At 41.0% G+C, this 15,486-nt stretch overlaps 1 protein-coding gene across 10 annotated transcripts in view; it reads right to left on the reverse strand.

The window, feature by feature from the left end:
- The window catches only part of zmynd8 (zinc finger, MYND-type containing 8), a 168,418-nt gene that overhangs the window by 33,643 nt on the left and 119,289 nt on the right, over nt 1-15,486 (reverse strand). For 6 of the 10 annotated variants that reach the window (XM_068048479.1, XM_068048486.1, XM_068048478.1 and 3 more), the window contains 4 exons: nt 12,320-12,538; nt 11,534-11,647; nt 10,108-10,200; nt 4,449-4,536 (listed from right to left, as the gene is read on the reverse strand). In XM_068048479.1, the coding sequence (XP_067904580.1) occupies nt 4,449-4,536; nt 10,108-10,200; nt 11,534-11,647; nt 12,320-12,538 (514 nt within the window). The remainder of the gene's footprint in view (nt 1-4,448; nt 4,537-10,107; nt 10,201-11,533; nt 11,648-12,319; nt 12,539-15,486) is intronic. The other 4 variants (XM_068048488.1, XM_068048485.1, XM_068048484.1 and 1 more) reach the window with 2 other exon arrangements.

Here is a 15,486-nt window from a genome sequence, read left to right on the forward strand (position 1 = left end):
GAATACCGTAAAATGGAGCTTCCATAAAAATACAGCTGGGCCTGGAAGCAAGCATGCAAAAAATTGGCAGATTCATCTCAAATTCCTGACTTCAGTGGAGGTGTGACCACCTTTAAAATATCAGTGTCTGTAAGCTTACATGAGGGCCACAGTTTTATTGCATTGCCACTTTGCCACTTTGAAGTAATGGAGGTGGTTATAGCTCCTCATTAGCTCAGGTGCGTTTATCCAGAGTAGTTGAGTTGTACAGGCCATTTGATCCCAAACTGTGCTTAGTTAGCTGTCCATACTGGGGAGCCAACAGGACATTACAATCAACCTGAATATTCTGGCACAGGGAGGAGAAAAGAGCTCCTACTCATGTAATTAATAACCAGCAACCCCTACTGCAATGTGCATGCGTGGAACTGGTGAGGACAGGTTCAGATAAAGCATGTTATGCCTCTTATAGTCAATTTTTTGAAACTCAACCTTTGCTAACAAGGGCAATGTTTATTGCCCATCTTTAGTTGCCTTTCGAGAAAGTGGTGGTGAGTTGCCTTCTTGAATGGCTGCAGTCCATGTGATGAAGGGGCTCCCACAATGCTATTAAGTAGGAAATTCCAGGATTTTGACTCAGTGACAATGAAGGAATGGCAATATATGTTCAAGTCAGAATGGTGTGCGACTAGGAGGAGAAATTGGAAAAGATAGCATTCCCGTACACTTGTTGCCCTTATCCTACTAGGTGGTGGAAGTCATGGGTTTGGAGGTGCTGCCTAAGAAGCCTTACACAAGAACACAAGAAAGAGGAGCAGGCATGCTCTGCCATTCAAGACAATCATGGCTGATCTTCTGCCTCAACTTCACTTTCCCACTCGGCAGTCATCTTGGTGAGTTGCTGCACTACATCCTATAAGTTGCATACTGTGCCAGTGGTGAATAGAATGTCATGTAAGCCAGTGGATGGGGTGCCGATCCAGCAGGCTGCTTTGTCTTGGATAGTCATCAGCTTAAAGAGTTATTGGAGCAGCACCCATCCAAACAAATGGCAAGAATTCCATCACACTCCTGACTTAAAGACAAAGAAGAACTTGCATTTATAAGTTCCTTGTTGGCTGTACAGAGTATTTGGGAAGTCAGGAGGTGAGCCATTTGCTATAGAATACCCAGCCTCTGAATTGCTAGCCATGACATTTATATGGTTGGTCCAGTTCAGTTTCTGGTCAATGGTGGACCCCAGGATGTGAATCATCGGAGACTTAGCGATAGTAATAACATCGAATGTCATGAGAGGGCTGGTTAAGGACTCTATCGTGGAAGATGATTATTGCCTGTGGCACGCATGTTACTTGACACCTATCAGTTCAAGCTTGGATGCTGGATTCAAGGCTTGCTACTTGCGGACAGGGACTGCTTCATTATCTGAGGAAACACAATTTGAGCTGAACACTGAATGGTCTGAACACTGAATGGTATGCATTCATAAGCAATCAGCCACATTTAAAAAAAAAAATTTGTTCAAGGGATGTGAACGTCAATAGCAAGGCCAGCATTTGTTGCCCATTCCTAATTACCCTCGAGAAGGTGGTGGTGAGCTGCCTTCTTGAACCGCTGCTCTTCTTGGGGTGTAGGTACACCCAAAGTGCTGTAGGAAGGGAGTTCTAGGTTTTCAACCCAGCGACAGTGGAGGAACAGCAATATAGCGCCAAGTCAGGATGGTGTTTGGCTTGGAGGGGAATTTGCAGGTGGTGGTGTTTCATGCATCCTCTGGCCTGTCCTTTTAGGTGGTAGAGGTCGCGGATTTGGAAGATGCTGTCGAAGAAGGCTTGGCGAGTTGCTGTGTTTTCTGACCTCATGATGGAGGAGAGGTCATTAATGAAGCTGAAGATAGTTGGGTCTAGGATGCTACCCTGAGAAACTCCTCCAGTGATGACCTGGAGCTGAGATGAATGGCCTCCATGACTACAGCCATCTTTCTTTGTGCCAGATGTGATACCAGCTACTGAACAGCTACCCCTGTCTCCCCACCCCAATTCCCACTGACTTTGGTTTCATTAGGGCTCCATGGTACCACACTCAGTCAAATGCTGCCTTGATGTCAGGGGCAGTGGCTCTCACTTCACCTCTGGAACTCAGCTCTTTTGTCCATGTTTGGACCAGGTTGCATTCAGGTCTGGAGCAAACTGGTTCTGTCAGAACTCAAACTAAATATCAGTAAGCACATTAAAAGTGAATAAGTACCACTTGATAGTGCTGCTGATGATTCATTCCATCACTTTGTTGATTATTGGAAGTAGGCTGATTGGGTGGTAATTCGCCATGATGGATTTGTCCTGCTTTTTGTGGAAAGGACTTATCTGGGCAATTTTCCACATTGTTGGGTAGATGCCACTATTGTAGCTGTACTGGGACAGCTTAGTTAAGAGCGCAGCTCACTCTGGAGCATAGGTCTTCAGCCAGGTTACTGTCAGGTCCATTTCCTTTGCTCTGTCCAGAGCACTCTTCCATTTGTTGATGTCACATGGAGTGCATCAAATTGGCTGAAGACTTGCATCTGTGACCTTAGGAGGAAGGCGGCAAACCATGCCAAAGCTCAAGTATAAATAAGTTGGTGAAATATTAGAAGGTATCTGGCAAGGAGTCAACTCAGCATGGAGAGGAGTGGAGAACATTGGTCAGAGAAAAGAAGGTTGACTGCGCATCTGTCATCTCAACATTGAGTCATAGAGTCATTTATGGCACAGAAGGAAGTCATTCAGCCTATCGAGTCTATGCCAACTCTCTACGGAGCTATGCTGTCATTCCCACTCCCCAGCTCGATCCCCGTAGCCCTGCTGGTCTATTTCTCTTAAGTGGCCATCCAACTTCCTTTTGAAGTCATTGATTGTCTCTGCTTCCACCACACTTGTGGACAGAGAGTTCCAGGTCATTACCACCCACTGGTAAAAAGTGCTTTCTCATATTCTCCCTGCATCGTTTGCCCAAATCTTTCAATCTGTGTCCACTCGTGCTTGTACCATTTTGTTAATGGGAACAGCTTTTCCTTGTCTAACGTATCGAAGCCTGTCAGAATCTTGTACACTTCTATTAAATCTCCCCTCAATCTCCTTTGTTCTATAAAGCAACCCACATTTTAAACCAATGTAATTCCTCTTCAGTCAAAGGAGAACTATATTCATAATAGCAAATTGTACACTTGCTGGTATCTCTCTTATCCCCATTTGCATGCTCTGTGCTGCAGTCCTTCACTAGCTCAGTGGGTAAATGTTCCAGAGGTGCAGCACACATAAAGGGTTCCAGGCTTAATCTTCAGTCTGCACCAAGGTAGCAGGTCTCAGCTAGAGCAGCAGCGAGGCACTATAAAACTAGCTTCAGTCCCACTTTGCAATGAAGAGGAAGGGAGTGAAGGAAAAAGAAATAGCAAGGACTCCCACCCCTGGTCAATATCCAGTGTCCCCTGCCAGACAATACACATATGTGGGCAGTGAGTGGGAACAAGTTTCGGCTGAACTACAATGCCTTCCATTGTTGAATAACCTAACGTTCACTGTCCAGTCTCTCTCACTCAGACAAGGTCCCAGAAGGCTCCCAACACAAAATGGATAGAAAACAGTCTTAAGCAACCAATGAATGAACATTTGTGTATCATTTCCCCTCCACCGACATAAGCAGAATTCACTCCTATGGATGCGGACAGATACCATAACACAATGAAATTAGAATGGATACGCTGCATACAGCACAGTATCACACCAACTTAGTACACAAGAAGAGGCTGTTATATCAACAAACAGCAAACTTCAGAGACAGTGCTTTGTAAGGAAGACATTTAGGGGTCTATAAGGTAGAGTTCTAATATAAAACTAAAGCAGTAGTTTCAGTCACAGTAGTATCTGAATAAAACTCTACAAAATCAGAGGAAATTGTTCACAATATGGATCGTCCCAACTACCAAAGTTGTATTTGAAAGCACAAGAACAATGGAGGGTAAGAAGGTTTCAGATGTGGTGTTCACCTCGTTTTTAAAAATCACATTTGTTCAGTCAATTGCTGGTCTCTTTTAAATGATTTTCTGTAGCAGATTTCTTGATTATGTTTAGTTCTGGTTGTGTAAATGCCATCAAAAGGCAAATGGTCAAATTTTTGAGCACATGTGACCATGCACTTACAGAACAATATTTGCTTTCTGATGCTGACCTTTAGTTATTATTGTAATTTTTTCCAAACATTACAAAATGATTATTTGCTACAGTCTGTTCTAAAAGTAATACAACTATGAATTATTTTGACCTACTAACTGTCGTATAATTTAATGTAAGGTCTTATAGGAACTAGGCATTCCATTACTATAGGTGCCAATGAAGAACTGGAGACTAAAAGCAGCTTTTAGCAGTATACATTCCTCAAAATGTCAGAAGGGGACCATGTTTCCTAGTATGATTATTTACCGCTATTATGATATTTACCACCATTATATATGATGCAGTTATGCAATATCCACTTGACATCAGCAAGGAAAGCCTCAGTGCAACCGTACATCTTCTTCTTGACATTCTGAAATAAACAGAAATACTCAGTGTTGGCAAATGCATTGTTCTGTATAATATGACCACCACCCTGGAAAAAGAATAAGTTCATGCAATGTAGCCCAACTTTAATGGGAGCATGGTTAATGTTGATAGATTGATTTATCAACAAGGGTACACTTCAACTTGGTTAGGCGATGTTACGAGCCAAAAGTACAAATTCAGACAGGTTGTTCCATTTCTCATATTGGAGAGTAAGGCATATGACAGGGCTGTGACAAACAAAAAACAAAAGGAAGCATTTTTGTCTAAGATTTCACATGGCATTGAATGCTTTCAGGGATGGGTAATAAAAGCTGGCCTTGCCAGTGACCCTCACATCCCATAAATTAATAAAAAATGTCACGGTACATAAAGGGTTAAGAATGAGCTACATTCACACAAATCAATACCTAATTTAACTTGATACCTTGTTCCATTCAATGGTTCATTTCTCAATAGGCAGTTTGCTTGACAAAGATTAAATTTAAATATTCAAACATACTGTGTTCTATTCCAGAAAGCCACTTGGTGAAGGATAGAACTGGAGCCAATCTTTGCATTGAAACAAAAACTCACTTTTTTATTTATTTACAGAGTTACACATTACAAGCATACACTCCCTAAGACCAAGCACCACAGTTTTAGTCTGTATCTACTTATAGGGGTTTCACCACCTGCATACAATTAATAAACAATTAACATGTTGGGTAATGACAAAAAAAATCCAAATTTGGGAGAGGCCTGGTAAGTAACCTCTGACTGATGAGTGATATTTGAGAACCTCAACAAAATGAAAAGCAGCTTCCATTCATTTTTAGTGTGATTTTTATTTCAATTTTTCGGAGTTTGCTGAACTAGAATCCAGGATATAGATGATATGGGGAAACTTGGTTATATAAAATTCAGCAAAAACTTCCCTACTTTTTTTTTAAACAGGTCAGGTAGAGGACCAAAGGGATCTTGTGATATAGATTCACAAATCATTAAAAGTATATATTCAGGTTAACAAGGCTATAAAACGTGCAAACAAAGCAACTGAGTCAATTTCTAGAGGGATAGAATTGAGAAGTTTTTGTTAAAACTTTCAAACCTTGGTTAGACCATTTAAAATATCACACACATATCTGTTCTCCATATTACAAAAAGGATATAGAGGCACTGGAGAAAGTGCAAAAAATGATTTAAGGATGATACCAAAAAATAATTTATAATCATCAGGAAAGATTAAACGACGTGGAGCTTTTTTCTATAGAAGAGAAGCCAATAGGCCTTTAAAATTTTGCAGGAGTTTAACAAGCTAGATGTAGAGAAGATATTTCCACTTGTGGAGGAGTTTAGAACTAGGTGTCATAAATATAACCTAGTCAAAGAAAGACTTGCATTTATATAGCACCTTTCATGACGACCGAACATCTCAAACTGCTTTATAGCCAATGAAGTACTTCTGAAGTGTAGTCACTTTGTAATGTCGTCGCTAATAAATCAAATAAAAAATTCAGGAGAAACATCTTTACTCAGAGTGAGTGGAATGTGGTACTTGCAACCACATGGAGTGGTTCAGGCAAATAGCATAGATGCTTTTAAAGAGAAGCTACATGAGTAAGAAATAGAAGGATAGGCTGATACGTTTAGATGAAGTAGGGTGAAAGGAGGCTCGTGCAGAGCACAAACACCGACAGACCATTTGGAACAAATGAACAGATGAATTAGGAGCAGGAGTAGGCCACCCCAGCCCTCGAGCCTGCTCCGCCATTCAATAAGTTCATGGCTGAATTGATTACTCCACATTTCCACCTACCCCCGAAAACCTTTCACCCCCTTTCTGATCAAGAATCTACCTACCTTGCCTTAAAAATATTCAAAGACTCTGCTTCCACTGCCTTTTGAGGAACAGAGTTCCAAACACTCACGAGCCTCAGGAGAAAAAATTTCTCCTCCTCTCTGTCTTAAATAGGCAACCCCTTATTTTTAAACAGTAACCCCTAGTTCAAGATTCTCCCACAAGGGGAAACATCCTTTCCACATCCACCCTGTCAAGAATCCTCAGGATCTTGTATGTTTCAATCAAGTCACCTCTTACTCTTCTAAATTCCAGCGGATACAAGCCTAGCCTGTCCAATCTTTCCTTGCACGACAGCCCACCCGTTCCAGGTATTAGTCTAGTAAACCTTCTCTATACTGCCTCCAATGAATTTACATCCTTCCTTAAATAAGGAGACCAGTACTGTACACAGTACTCCAGGGGTGGTCTCACCAATGCCCTGTATAGCTGAAGTATAACCTGCCTTCTTTTGTATTCAATTCCCCTCGCGATAAACAATAACATTCTATTAGCTTACCTAATTACATGCTGTACCTGCATCCTAACCTTTTGCGACTCATGCACTAAAACACCCAGATCCCTCTGCATCTCAGAGCTCTGCAGTCTCTCACCATTTAGATAATATGCTTCTTTTTTATTCTTCCTGCCAAAGTGGACTTTCCCACATTATACTCCATTTGCCAGGCCTTTGCCCACTCACTTAACCTATCTATATCCCTTATGGCCTCGTCACAAGTTACTTTCCTACCTATCTTTGTGTCATCAGAAAACTTAGCAACCATACCTTTGGTCCCTTCATCGAAGTCATTTATATAAATTGTAAAAAGTTGAGGCCCCAGCACAGATCTCTGTGGCACACCACTCATTACATCTTGCCAATCAGAAAATGACCCACTTATGCCTACTCTCCGTTTCCTGTTAGCTAAGCAATCTTCTATCCATGTCAATATGTTACCCCCTACACCCTGAACTTTCATTTTCTGCAATAACCTTTGATGTGGCACCTTATCAAATGCCTTCTGGAAATCTAAGTACAATACATCCACCAGTTCCCCTTTATCCACAACACATGTAACTCCCTGTAAATTCTACATACTCAGTTTTATGGGTTTTTAAAATTCTTTTGGATCAAATACATGCATTTACTTTTTTGATCGTGTACTATGGATGTATAGGTGTATAGAACCAAAAAGTTCCAATTTTCACATGAAAATTTAAAAATCAATAAACACTGAAAATAAACCACTATAACTTTAGGACAACCAGCTTTGCCAGGTTATTGAGCAAGCAATACTACCATGCCAATTCTTACAACAGTGCAGGTTTATTGAAGTATAGTATTGTTATGCAACAGCCCCAACAAACAAATTTCTCTGCAGCACCTGTGGAAGAGCCTGTCACTCCAGAATTGGCCTTTATAGCCACTCCAGGCGCTGCTTCACAAACCACTGACCACCTCCAGGCGCGTATCCATTGTCTCTCGAGATAAGGAGGCCCAAAAGAAGTATTGTTATATCAAGCCCTGACACTAGATGGCACCAGACAGAAACAAACGAAAACGTTGAAAAATAAAATATACAAGGTACAAGATTTTTGAAGTAGGATTGGAATTTTAGATAAAAACTGCATAAATTTATAACATTAAGTGGGGATAAAAGAACAAGAGAGAGAGGTAGAGAAAAAAAGAGCTTATGGTGTTGGGGGTGATCTATTGGCATGGAGAGAGGACTGGCTAACTAAAAGGAAACAGAGTTAGGATAAATGGGTTATTTTCAAGATGGGAAACTGTAACTAGTGGAGTGCCACATGGATCAGTGCTGGGGCCTCAATTATTTACGATCCATATTAATGACTTGGATGAAGGGACCAACTGTACTGTAGCCAAATTGGCTGACAATACGAAGATAGGAAAGTAAGTTGCAAGGAGGATACAAAAAATCTGCAAAGAGACATAGATAGGTTGAGTGAGTGGGCAAAAATGTGGCAGATGGAATATGATGTGGGAAAGTGTGAGGTTGTTCACTTTGGCAGGAAGAGTAGAAACGCTGAATATTATTTAAATGGAGAGAGACCGCAGAGTGCTGCAAAACAGAGGGACCTGGGAGTCCTTTTACATGAATCACAAAAAGTTAGCATGCAGGTACAGCTAGTAATTAGGAAGGCAAATGGAATGTTGGCTTTTATTGCATGGGAGATGGAGTTTAAAGGTAGGGAAGTCTTGCTACAACTGGACAAGGCATTGGTGAGACCGCACCTAGAGTACTGTGTACAGTTTTGGTCACCTTATTTAAGGAGGGACATACTCGCATTGGAAGCAGTTCAGAGAATGTTCACTTGGCTGATTCCTGGGATGACAGGCTTGTCTCATGAGGAAAGGTTGAGCAAGTTGGGCCTACACACATTGGAGTTTAGAAAACTGAGAGGTGATCTGATTGAAATGTATAAGATTCTGAGGGGGCTTGACAAGGTAGGTGCTGAGAGGATATTTCCCCTCTGAGGGGAATCCAGAATTAGGGGCACAGTTTCAAATTACAAAGTGACTCTTGATATTGCAGCGGCCCGCTGACATCATCAGAGCGCTCCAAGCTGCGCACATGTGCAAACAGTCTCCTGTGCGCTGAGATGCTGCACCTATGTAGCCTACGCCTTGCCTTGCAAGACTAACTGGCGCAGGAAAACGCCCTCAGCCCCTCACTCCAGGCCGCTCGTTCCCTTGCTTCCCCCTACCCCTGCTCTCCGGCCGCTCACTCCCCGCTTCCCCCCACTCTCTGGCCACTCGCTCTCCACTTCCCCCCACTCTCCGGCCACTCGCACCCTGCTTCCACCCACCCAATCCCTCCAGACGCTAGCTCTAGGCCGCGGGCCTTTTCCCTCCTCTCGGCCACTCGTTACACCCAGTGGGCCGCGAGGGGTGTTGGGACGATGTAGGAGCGAGTGGCCGAGAGGAGGGAAGCGGCGCAGCCTAGAGTTAGCATCTGGAGGGTTGGGGGGGTGGGGGAGCGGCCAGAGAGTAGGGGGTGAGTGAGCGACCGGAGAGTGGGATGGTACTGAATCCTCACAGAAATACAGAGGGTACGCAGCACTGTCAGAGGTGCTATCATTCTGATGAGACTTTAAACAGCGCAATATTCTCCGAGTATCAAACGTGTCCATTGTGTACTGCCGTGTGTTGAAGTTGTTTTTCTGTGAGAAATTGAGCATTGCCATCTTTAATCCTGGCAGCTGCCTGAACGTCGCAGACAGTGACGTTTCAGTAGCACAGGCCACATTTGCGTATGTGCTAGTGCAGCAACACCTAGTGGTTGTTTTGTCAGCAAACACAGCCTTCAAATTAAGGCATCGCCCATTTAACACAGACGAGGAGGAATTTCTTCTCTCAATAGATTATTAGTGTTTGGAATTCTCTTCCCCAGCAAGCAGTGGAGGCTGGGTCATTGAATATATTCGAGCCTGAGTTAGACAGATTTTTAATCTACAAAGCAGTCAAGGGTTATGGGGGCAGACAGGAAAGTGAAGTTAAGCCACAATCAGATTGAATGGCGGTGCAGATTTGAGGGGCTGAATGGCCTACTCCTGCTCCTATTTTGTATGTTCTTATGTAAAGAGTGAGACAATTAAACAAATAGGAAGTAAAAAACAAAACAGATGTAAAATCAAAAGCTGAACAGAATACAGAAAAGAGAGCTACTCTCCAGTAGTTACACAAGCCAAGAGAGTCTCACACTCCAGACCTACCTTTTCTAGTGTGCAAATGTCCATTGGATGAAAGATATATTCAGCATAATCGGGATGTTGTTCTAATGAAACTGGCTTCTGGAAGGGCTCAGTCTGTTAAAAGGCAGCACAGTACTTTAAGAAGCTAAGAAAGGAATGCTTAGTAACAAAATAAATGTTTATATAAAAGATAAAATACACAGGTTTCATTTCCCTTTCAAAGCCAAGATTTTGATTTCATTTCCAGATAAAAACTTCAGCATAACTGATCCACAATTAAGGCAAATGATTCGTCAAGGCATGACAAATCCCACAAATTACTACATTTAGCACAGCTTGCTGCCCAAGTATTGCAATTTGTTCTGGGGGCTGTAAAATGTTAAATTCTGAATGGATCTGAGTAATGATAAATAATTGCCCTAACCTTAATTAAAGTTCCCTCACATAAAGGTGGGATGGTGGAAACAGTATTAGCATGCCAATGCTGAGTGCCATGGAGCAGGGATATATATAGTTTTATGTTCCCTGAGCCACATGCAATGAGTGGTGCCAAACAAATCAACACAGCATCTCCCATTAGGAGCTAGGAACAAGACATGAAAGACAAATAAGATTGCAGGGAGAATTTCAGCTCAATGATTCACGGTGACTCCTTAAGAGGTCAATTGAAAGAACCACTGAGTTTTTGAGTCAGCCACGCACACATTCTATTGATCACAGAGGCATAGAAAAGTGTTTTAAAAAACTGGTACACAAAAAGGGCAAAAAGGGAAAAAATTACCCAAAGACATCACTGACTTCTGAAAACATATTTCTCACAGCTTTTGTTTGCAGTTTTTTGTGTGAGGAGGAGGCCTAGAGAAGTACTACACTGTTTTTAGCTCTGGGCCAGCACCCTCAGAAAGTGGATCACTTCTGTAACCACATGCTTGCTGGAGATGGAGTCATTAAACAAACCATGAAGAGAGGCACACAGAGGTAATGGATCTTCATGCAAATACTGCTGTCCCTGGAAAGCATACTAAATATTCAAGTATCTCATGTTTTGAGTGATTGGCAAGTCTGACTTCTTTCTCTACACAAGGATTGATTAAGCATGGTGATCATGTAGCTGCTGCAGTTTTTGACTTTTGCAAACGACTCCATTTAGAAAAAAGGTCCATATTCAGTGTTGTATTTGACTCTTAGTTTGCGTGCACTTCTACTAAAAGAGTTGCTTCAATTTATCTTGCTTTCGAATGAATATAGTATGTAGTATAATCCATAATATTTAGTTGTATATATTAACTTTTTCCACACATTTAGTTTCCTCTCTCCCTGCAGTGTGGAGAATCATCCCATAGCCTCAACCAAGAAGCTTAGCTCAGCTGACATTAGCAATGTATCACGTGGGAAAAATCACAAAGGAGAAACAACACAGGAGTTCAGTGTTGCCATTTTTACTTACTCCTGGCTGCTTCATCTTCTGTAGTGCAAATTTCAGCAGATAAGACAACTGATCTATAGTCAGCATAGTCATAGCTTTACTCTGAGTCTCAATACATTCAGCGACCGTGATTTTCTGTGAAGCAAACAGATTTAAAATAATTAAAAACAAATCTGCTTACGTTGAATGTTTTGGGTACAAACTTCAAATCAGCTGCAGAACCACCTCAGCAGAATAAGAACACATCATGTTGGTCGAATGCAGCCTTCCAGGGAGCGTAATATTAATCTTCAGACAGCTGTTCCTTTTATTCATGAACTGCACCAATGGTCTGAATGGCAAGGATACCAAACAAGGCTAAAGCCAGTAGGTTTAACACCAAGATATTGCATTAACCCTTTGAAAAACTTCTTGAATTATGTATTTGCCAACTTCTAAAGCTGCTGATTTTAAAAGTACAATTAGAGAAATTAATAAAACTACAAAACCTGCAGCTTAGGAAAAGAAAATTAAAGAATTCTTTGATTTAAAAAATCTACCTTATTGCTCAAAGGGTTAATGATGTGCATATGTTCTACCAAGCTTACAGAACGCTAATCATGTTCTTAGCAACTCAGTCAGTTCCCTGTATCCATACCAGTTTGTGTTATTGATGAACCTTACCCCAGGAATAGTGGCTACATGCATCTTTTAACCAAATTTATTACATAAAATCAAAATAAAATCCCACTTTCTTAATAAAAGAATGAATTTGAAAAAATTCATGCCCATTTCCCTCACCATAGTTTTAACTATCTTTTACCATACCTCACATTCTGGACAGAACCAGTCCCCTTCCGGTTCAGCGTTCAGTTTTAAACACTTTGCATGGTAGACACGAGGACAGAGCTCGCAGCACAGAACCTGGCCCTCCCGGTGGCACACCCAGCAATAGAAGTCATTTCGACCATCCTGTGGTACAACATGAAGAAGGTCTTTGGTGAATGGCTGCTTCATAGAAGCAAAGGGACCACGTCTAAGTGTCAACTGAAATGGCAGGCAAGAGAAACAGGCTTGGTTTCAAAATGGGATGATCAGCAATTGTTAGGGTGCAAAAAAAATACCAGTTCTGTTAGGCTTCTCATCCCAAACACCAGATGGTTAAGGATGCAACAGTAACGACCATCTATTGACACAAGGTTGCCAGAATAGTACAAGATATTCAGGAGATGACAAATTAGTGACAAGCTTGTTTTTTTTTTAAAAAGATGCAAGTCGCATAAAATTCAGTGATTTAGGCAACTGTGCTCTATACTTCCAAGACATGCATTTAATTTTCCATACATTAGTCTTGCAAGTCAAAAGATTACAAAATAGAAAAAAGTAGCAAAGATTACTGATATTTGCACTATTGAGACAGAGGGGGAAAAAAAGCACAGAATGCAACATCCAATTGTGTTTATTGATTTTAGTATTCAGGAAAACTTGAAGAAAAGAATTTGTAAAGAAACCCTTCCATCTGAATAAGCAATTTGATACCTAACAAGTACCGGTATTCTAATTACACTACATCAAGGTTAATACATCTCACATCTATGGCATTTAACAATCCTAAAAACATTTAAACCAACTAGATGTACTTAGCAATACTGTACCAATATTATCAGTGCATACTAACACGTACATTCTATGCAACATTACGTACGTCCTCTCATCAGCAGACACCAAAGCCACAATTTTGTTTTTTTAAAAAAAGAAACAACAGTTTCCTGGTGTTCGCCCTAGAAGACAACTGCTGGTCTTCAATGCATTTTGGTTATTGTACCCCCTTCCAATTTTTGGTCATCTGGAAGCCAACCATTACTACACATTGTAAGGATTATTAACCCCATTCAATTTAGGTACTGCTTATTATGCTGTCAGATTCTGCAAGGCTCACAATTATTCTGCATTTTAACAGTATTACCAAGTCAATACTGATCAAGTAAATATTCACATCAGAAAACCTAGCATCTAAATAATTTGAAAAACTTTGCTCAAAATTCAAGACAGTAGAGTAGATGAGAAAATCCCAGAAACCAGCTGAATGTGAAAAATGTTCCAACCTCTAACTTGCCATTGTTTTTGGCCCCCGTCACAAACTCTCTACGCTAGCCACCGATTCCAACCTTCTCCCTGCCCATTGTCTCAAACTGAATCACAACTTTGGCATTCTATCTGACCTTGAGCTGAGCTTCCAACCCTATATTCTCTCCAGCACCAAGACCACCTACCTCCTCTGTAATGTCGCCTGTCTCCATCCAACTGCTGTTGAAACCCTCATCCATGCCTTTGTTACCTCCAGACTCAACTGTTTCAATGGTCTCCTGGAACAAAGTTCTGTTCTCCCATCAATCCTATGCTCACTGACCTACATTAGCTCCCAGTCCAGCCACGGCTCAAAATAAAAATTCTCATCTGTTTGTTCAAATCCCTCCATCACGGTCTCGTTCCTCCCTATTTCTGTTCCCTCCGAGAACTATGTGCTCTTCCAATTCTGGCCTCTTGTGCATGACTGATTTCTTTCGCACCACCATTGGAATTCCCTTCATTAACCCCTCTGCCTCTCTCTCTTCCTTAAAACCAGTCTATTTGCCCAAGTTCTTAGTCACCTGTCCTAATGTCTCGTGGGCTGGGTGTCACATTTTGTCTGATAATGCACCTTGAAACATATTATGTTAAAGGCACTATATAAATGCAAGTTGTTGTTGCTGACCTCAGAACCCACTATTGAGGTCTTAGCGACATGACAAGTTAAAATATTTTGAAGTTCGCACTTTTGCCTCATTCAGCTGGTTAATTTGGAAGAGACATTCCATTTCTACAATGGATGGACTCTGGCATGGTGTCCGAGAATTCATCCTTCCTTTAACATTCAATGATTTTACTGCAATTTGGCTTAAGACGTTTCCATACATCTGGCAGGGATGTATCAGACACCTTCTGACAATATAGTTGCAGTCAGGGTATTCTGGTCGTGACAGACTGCCATACAGCATTCTGACTTGACATATCTATTGATGCAGCAAGTTTTGGTAATTACTGAGAAGCCAAGGATGTGGACTCAGTGTGATGCAGAAGATTTTTAGCCCAGGTATACAGGAGATGGTTGCTCAAATTGAAGTAAAGAGTATTCAAATTTAATTGCAAGATAAATTTTCACAAATTAAAAGTTCTACCAGAACTCATGATTATTTCATTTTCTTTCCCCAGGTTATAATCATTGCCACAAATCTTCCCTCAGGCGGAAATATAGTCAAAAACAAAACATTTTTCTCCCCACCCCCACCCACAGCTGAAAATATGGGCTGCTGCACAGAAGTGCCTTGTAATGTTAGTTCTGAGCTTTACTGTACTCAGCTGGTGGTGCCAATGTGCTCAAAGACAACATCCATTGTATAAGCTCAAAAAAAGTCACTGAAGTATGAATATTAAATACACAAATAAGAGAAATATCCTGAAAATCCAACTGTGGATGGCAGAAAAGGCAAACTAATTGAAGTGTTTTGGAATAAAGACAGGACTAGTTTCCCAATTGTCATTTTAACACCAGTGTTGGAGAATACACACTTAACTTTCTTTGGGAGAGTTGAAGGGAAGAGAAAAGAAAAAGATAGAAGATTAACAGCAAGTTTTTTAAAAATTAAATTTGTAATTGTTCAATAGTCTGTCTTCGTTACCCAAACAACAGAAAAACACTGCTGCCATTAAAGGCTTAATTAAACTTGATTTAGTCTGAATTAGAAAAAAAAATTACAAAAAAGACTGCCTTATGTTGGCTGTAGTAAACCACACCTCACCCATCTGCCCCAAACACACTCAGCCTTTTTCCTACTCTAAATGTGTCGAAACCCCACAATGGCCTAATTAAAGACATTGAAATAATTTGGCTACATTTCACTTGTCTTTTTTTAAAAAACAGAATGCTCATGTAGCGTTGAGATCAAAAGAAAGAT

This window comes from Heterodontus francisci, chromosome 16, assembly GCF_036365525.1.
Source record: "Heterodontus francisci isolate sHetFra1 chromosome 16, sHetFra1.hap1, whole genome shotgun sequence".
NCBI classification, from domain to species: Eukaryota; Metazoa; Chordata; class Chondrichthyes; order Heterodontiformes; family Heterodontidae; genus Heterodontus; species Heterodontus francisci.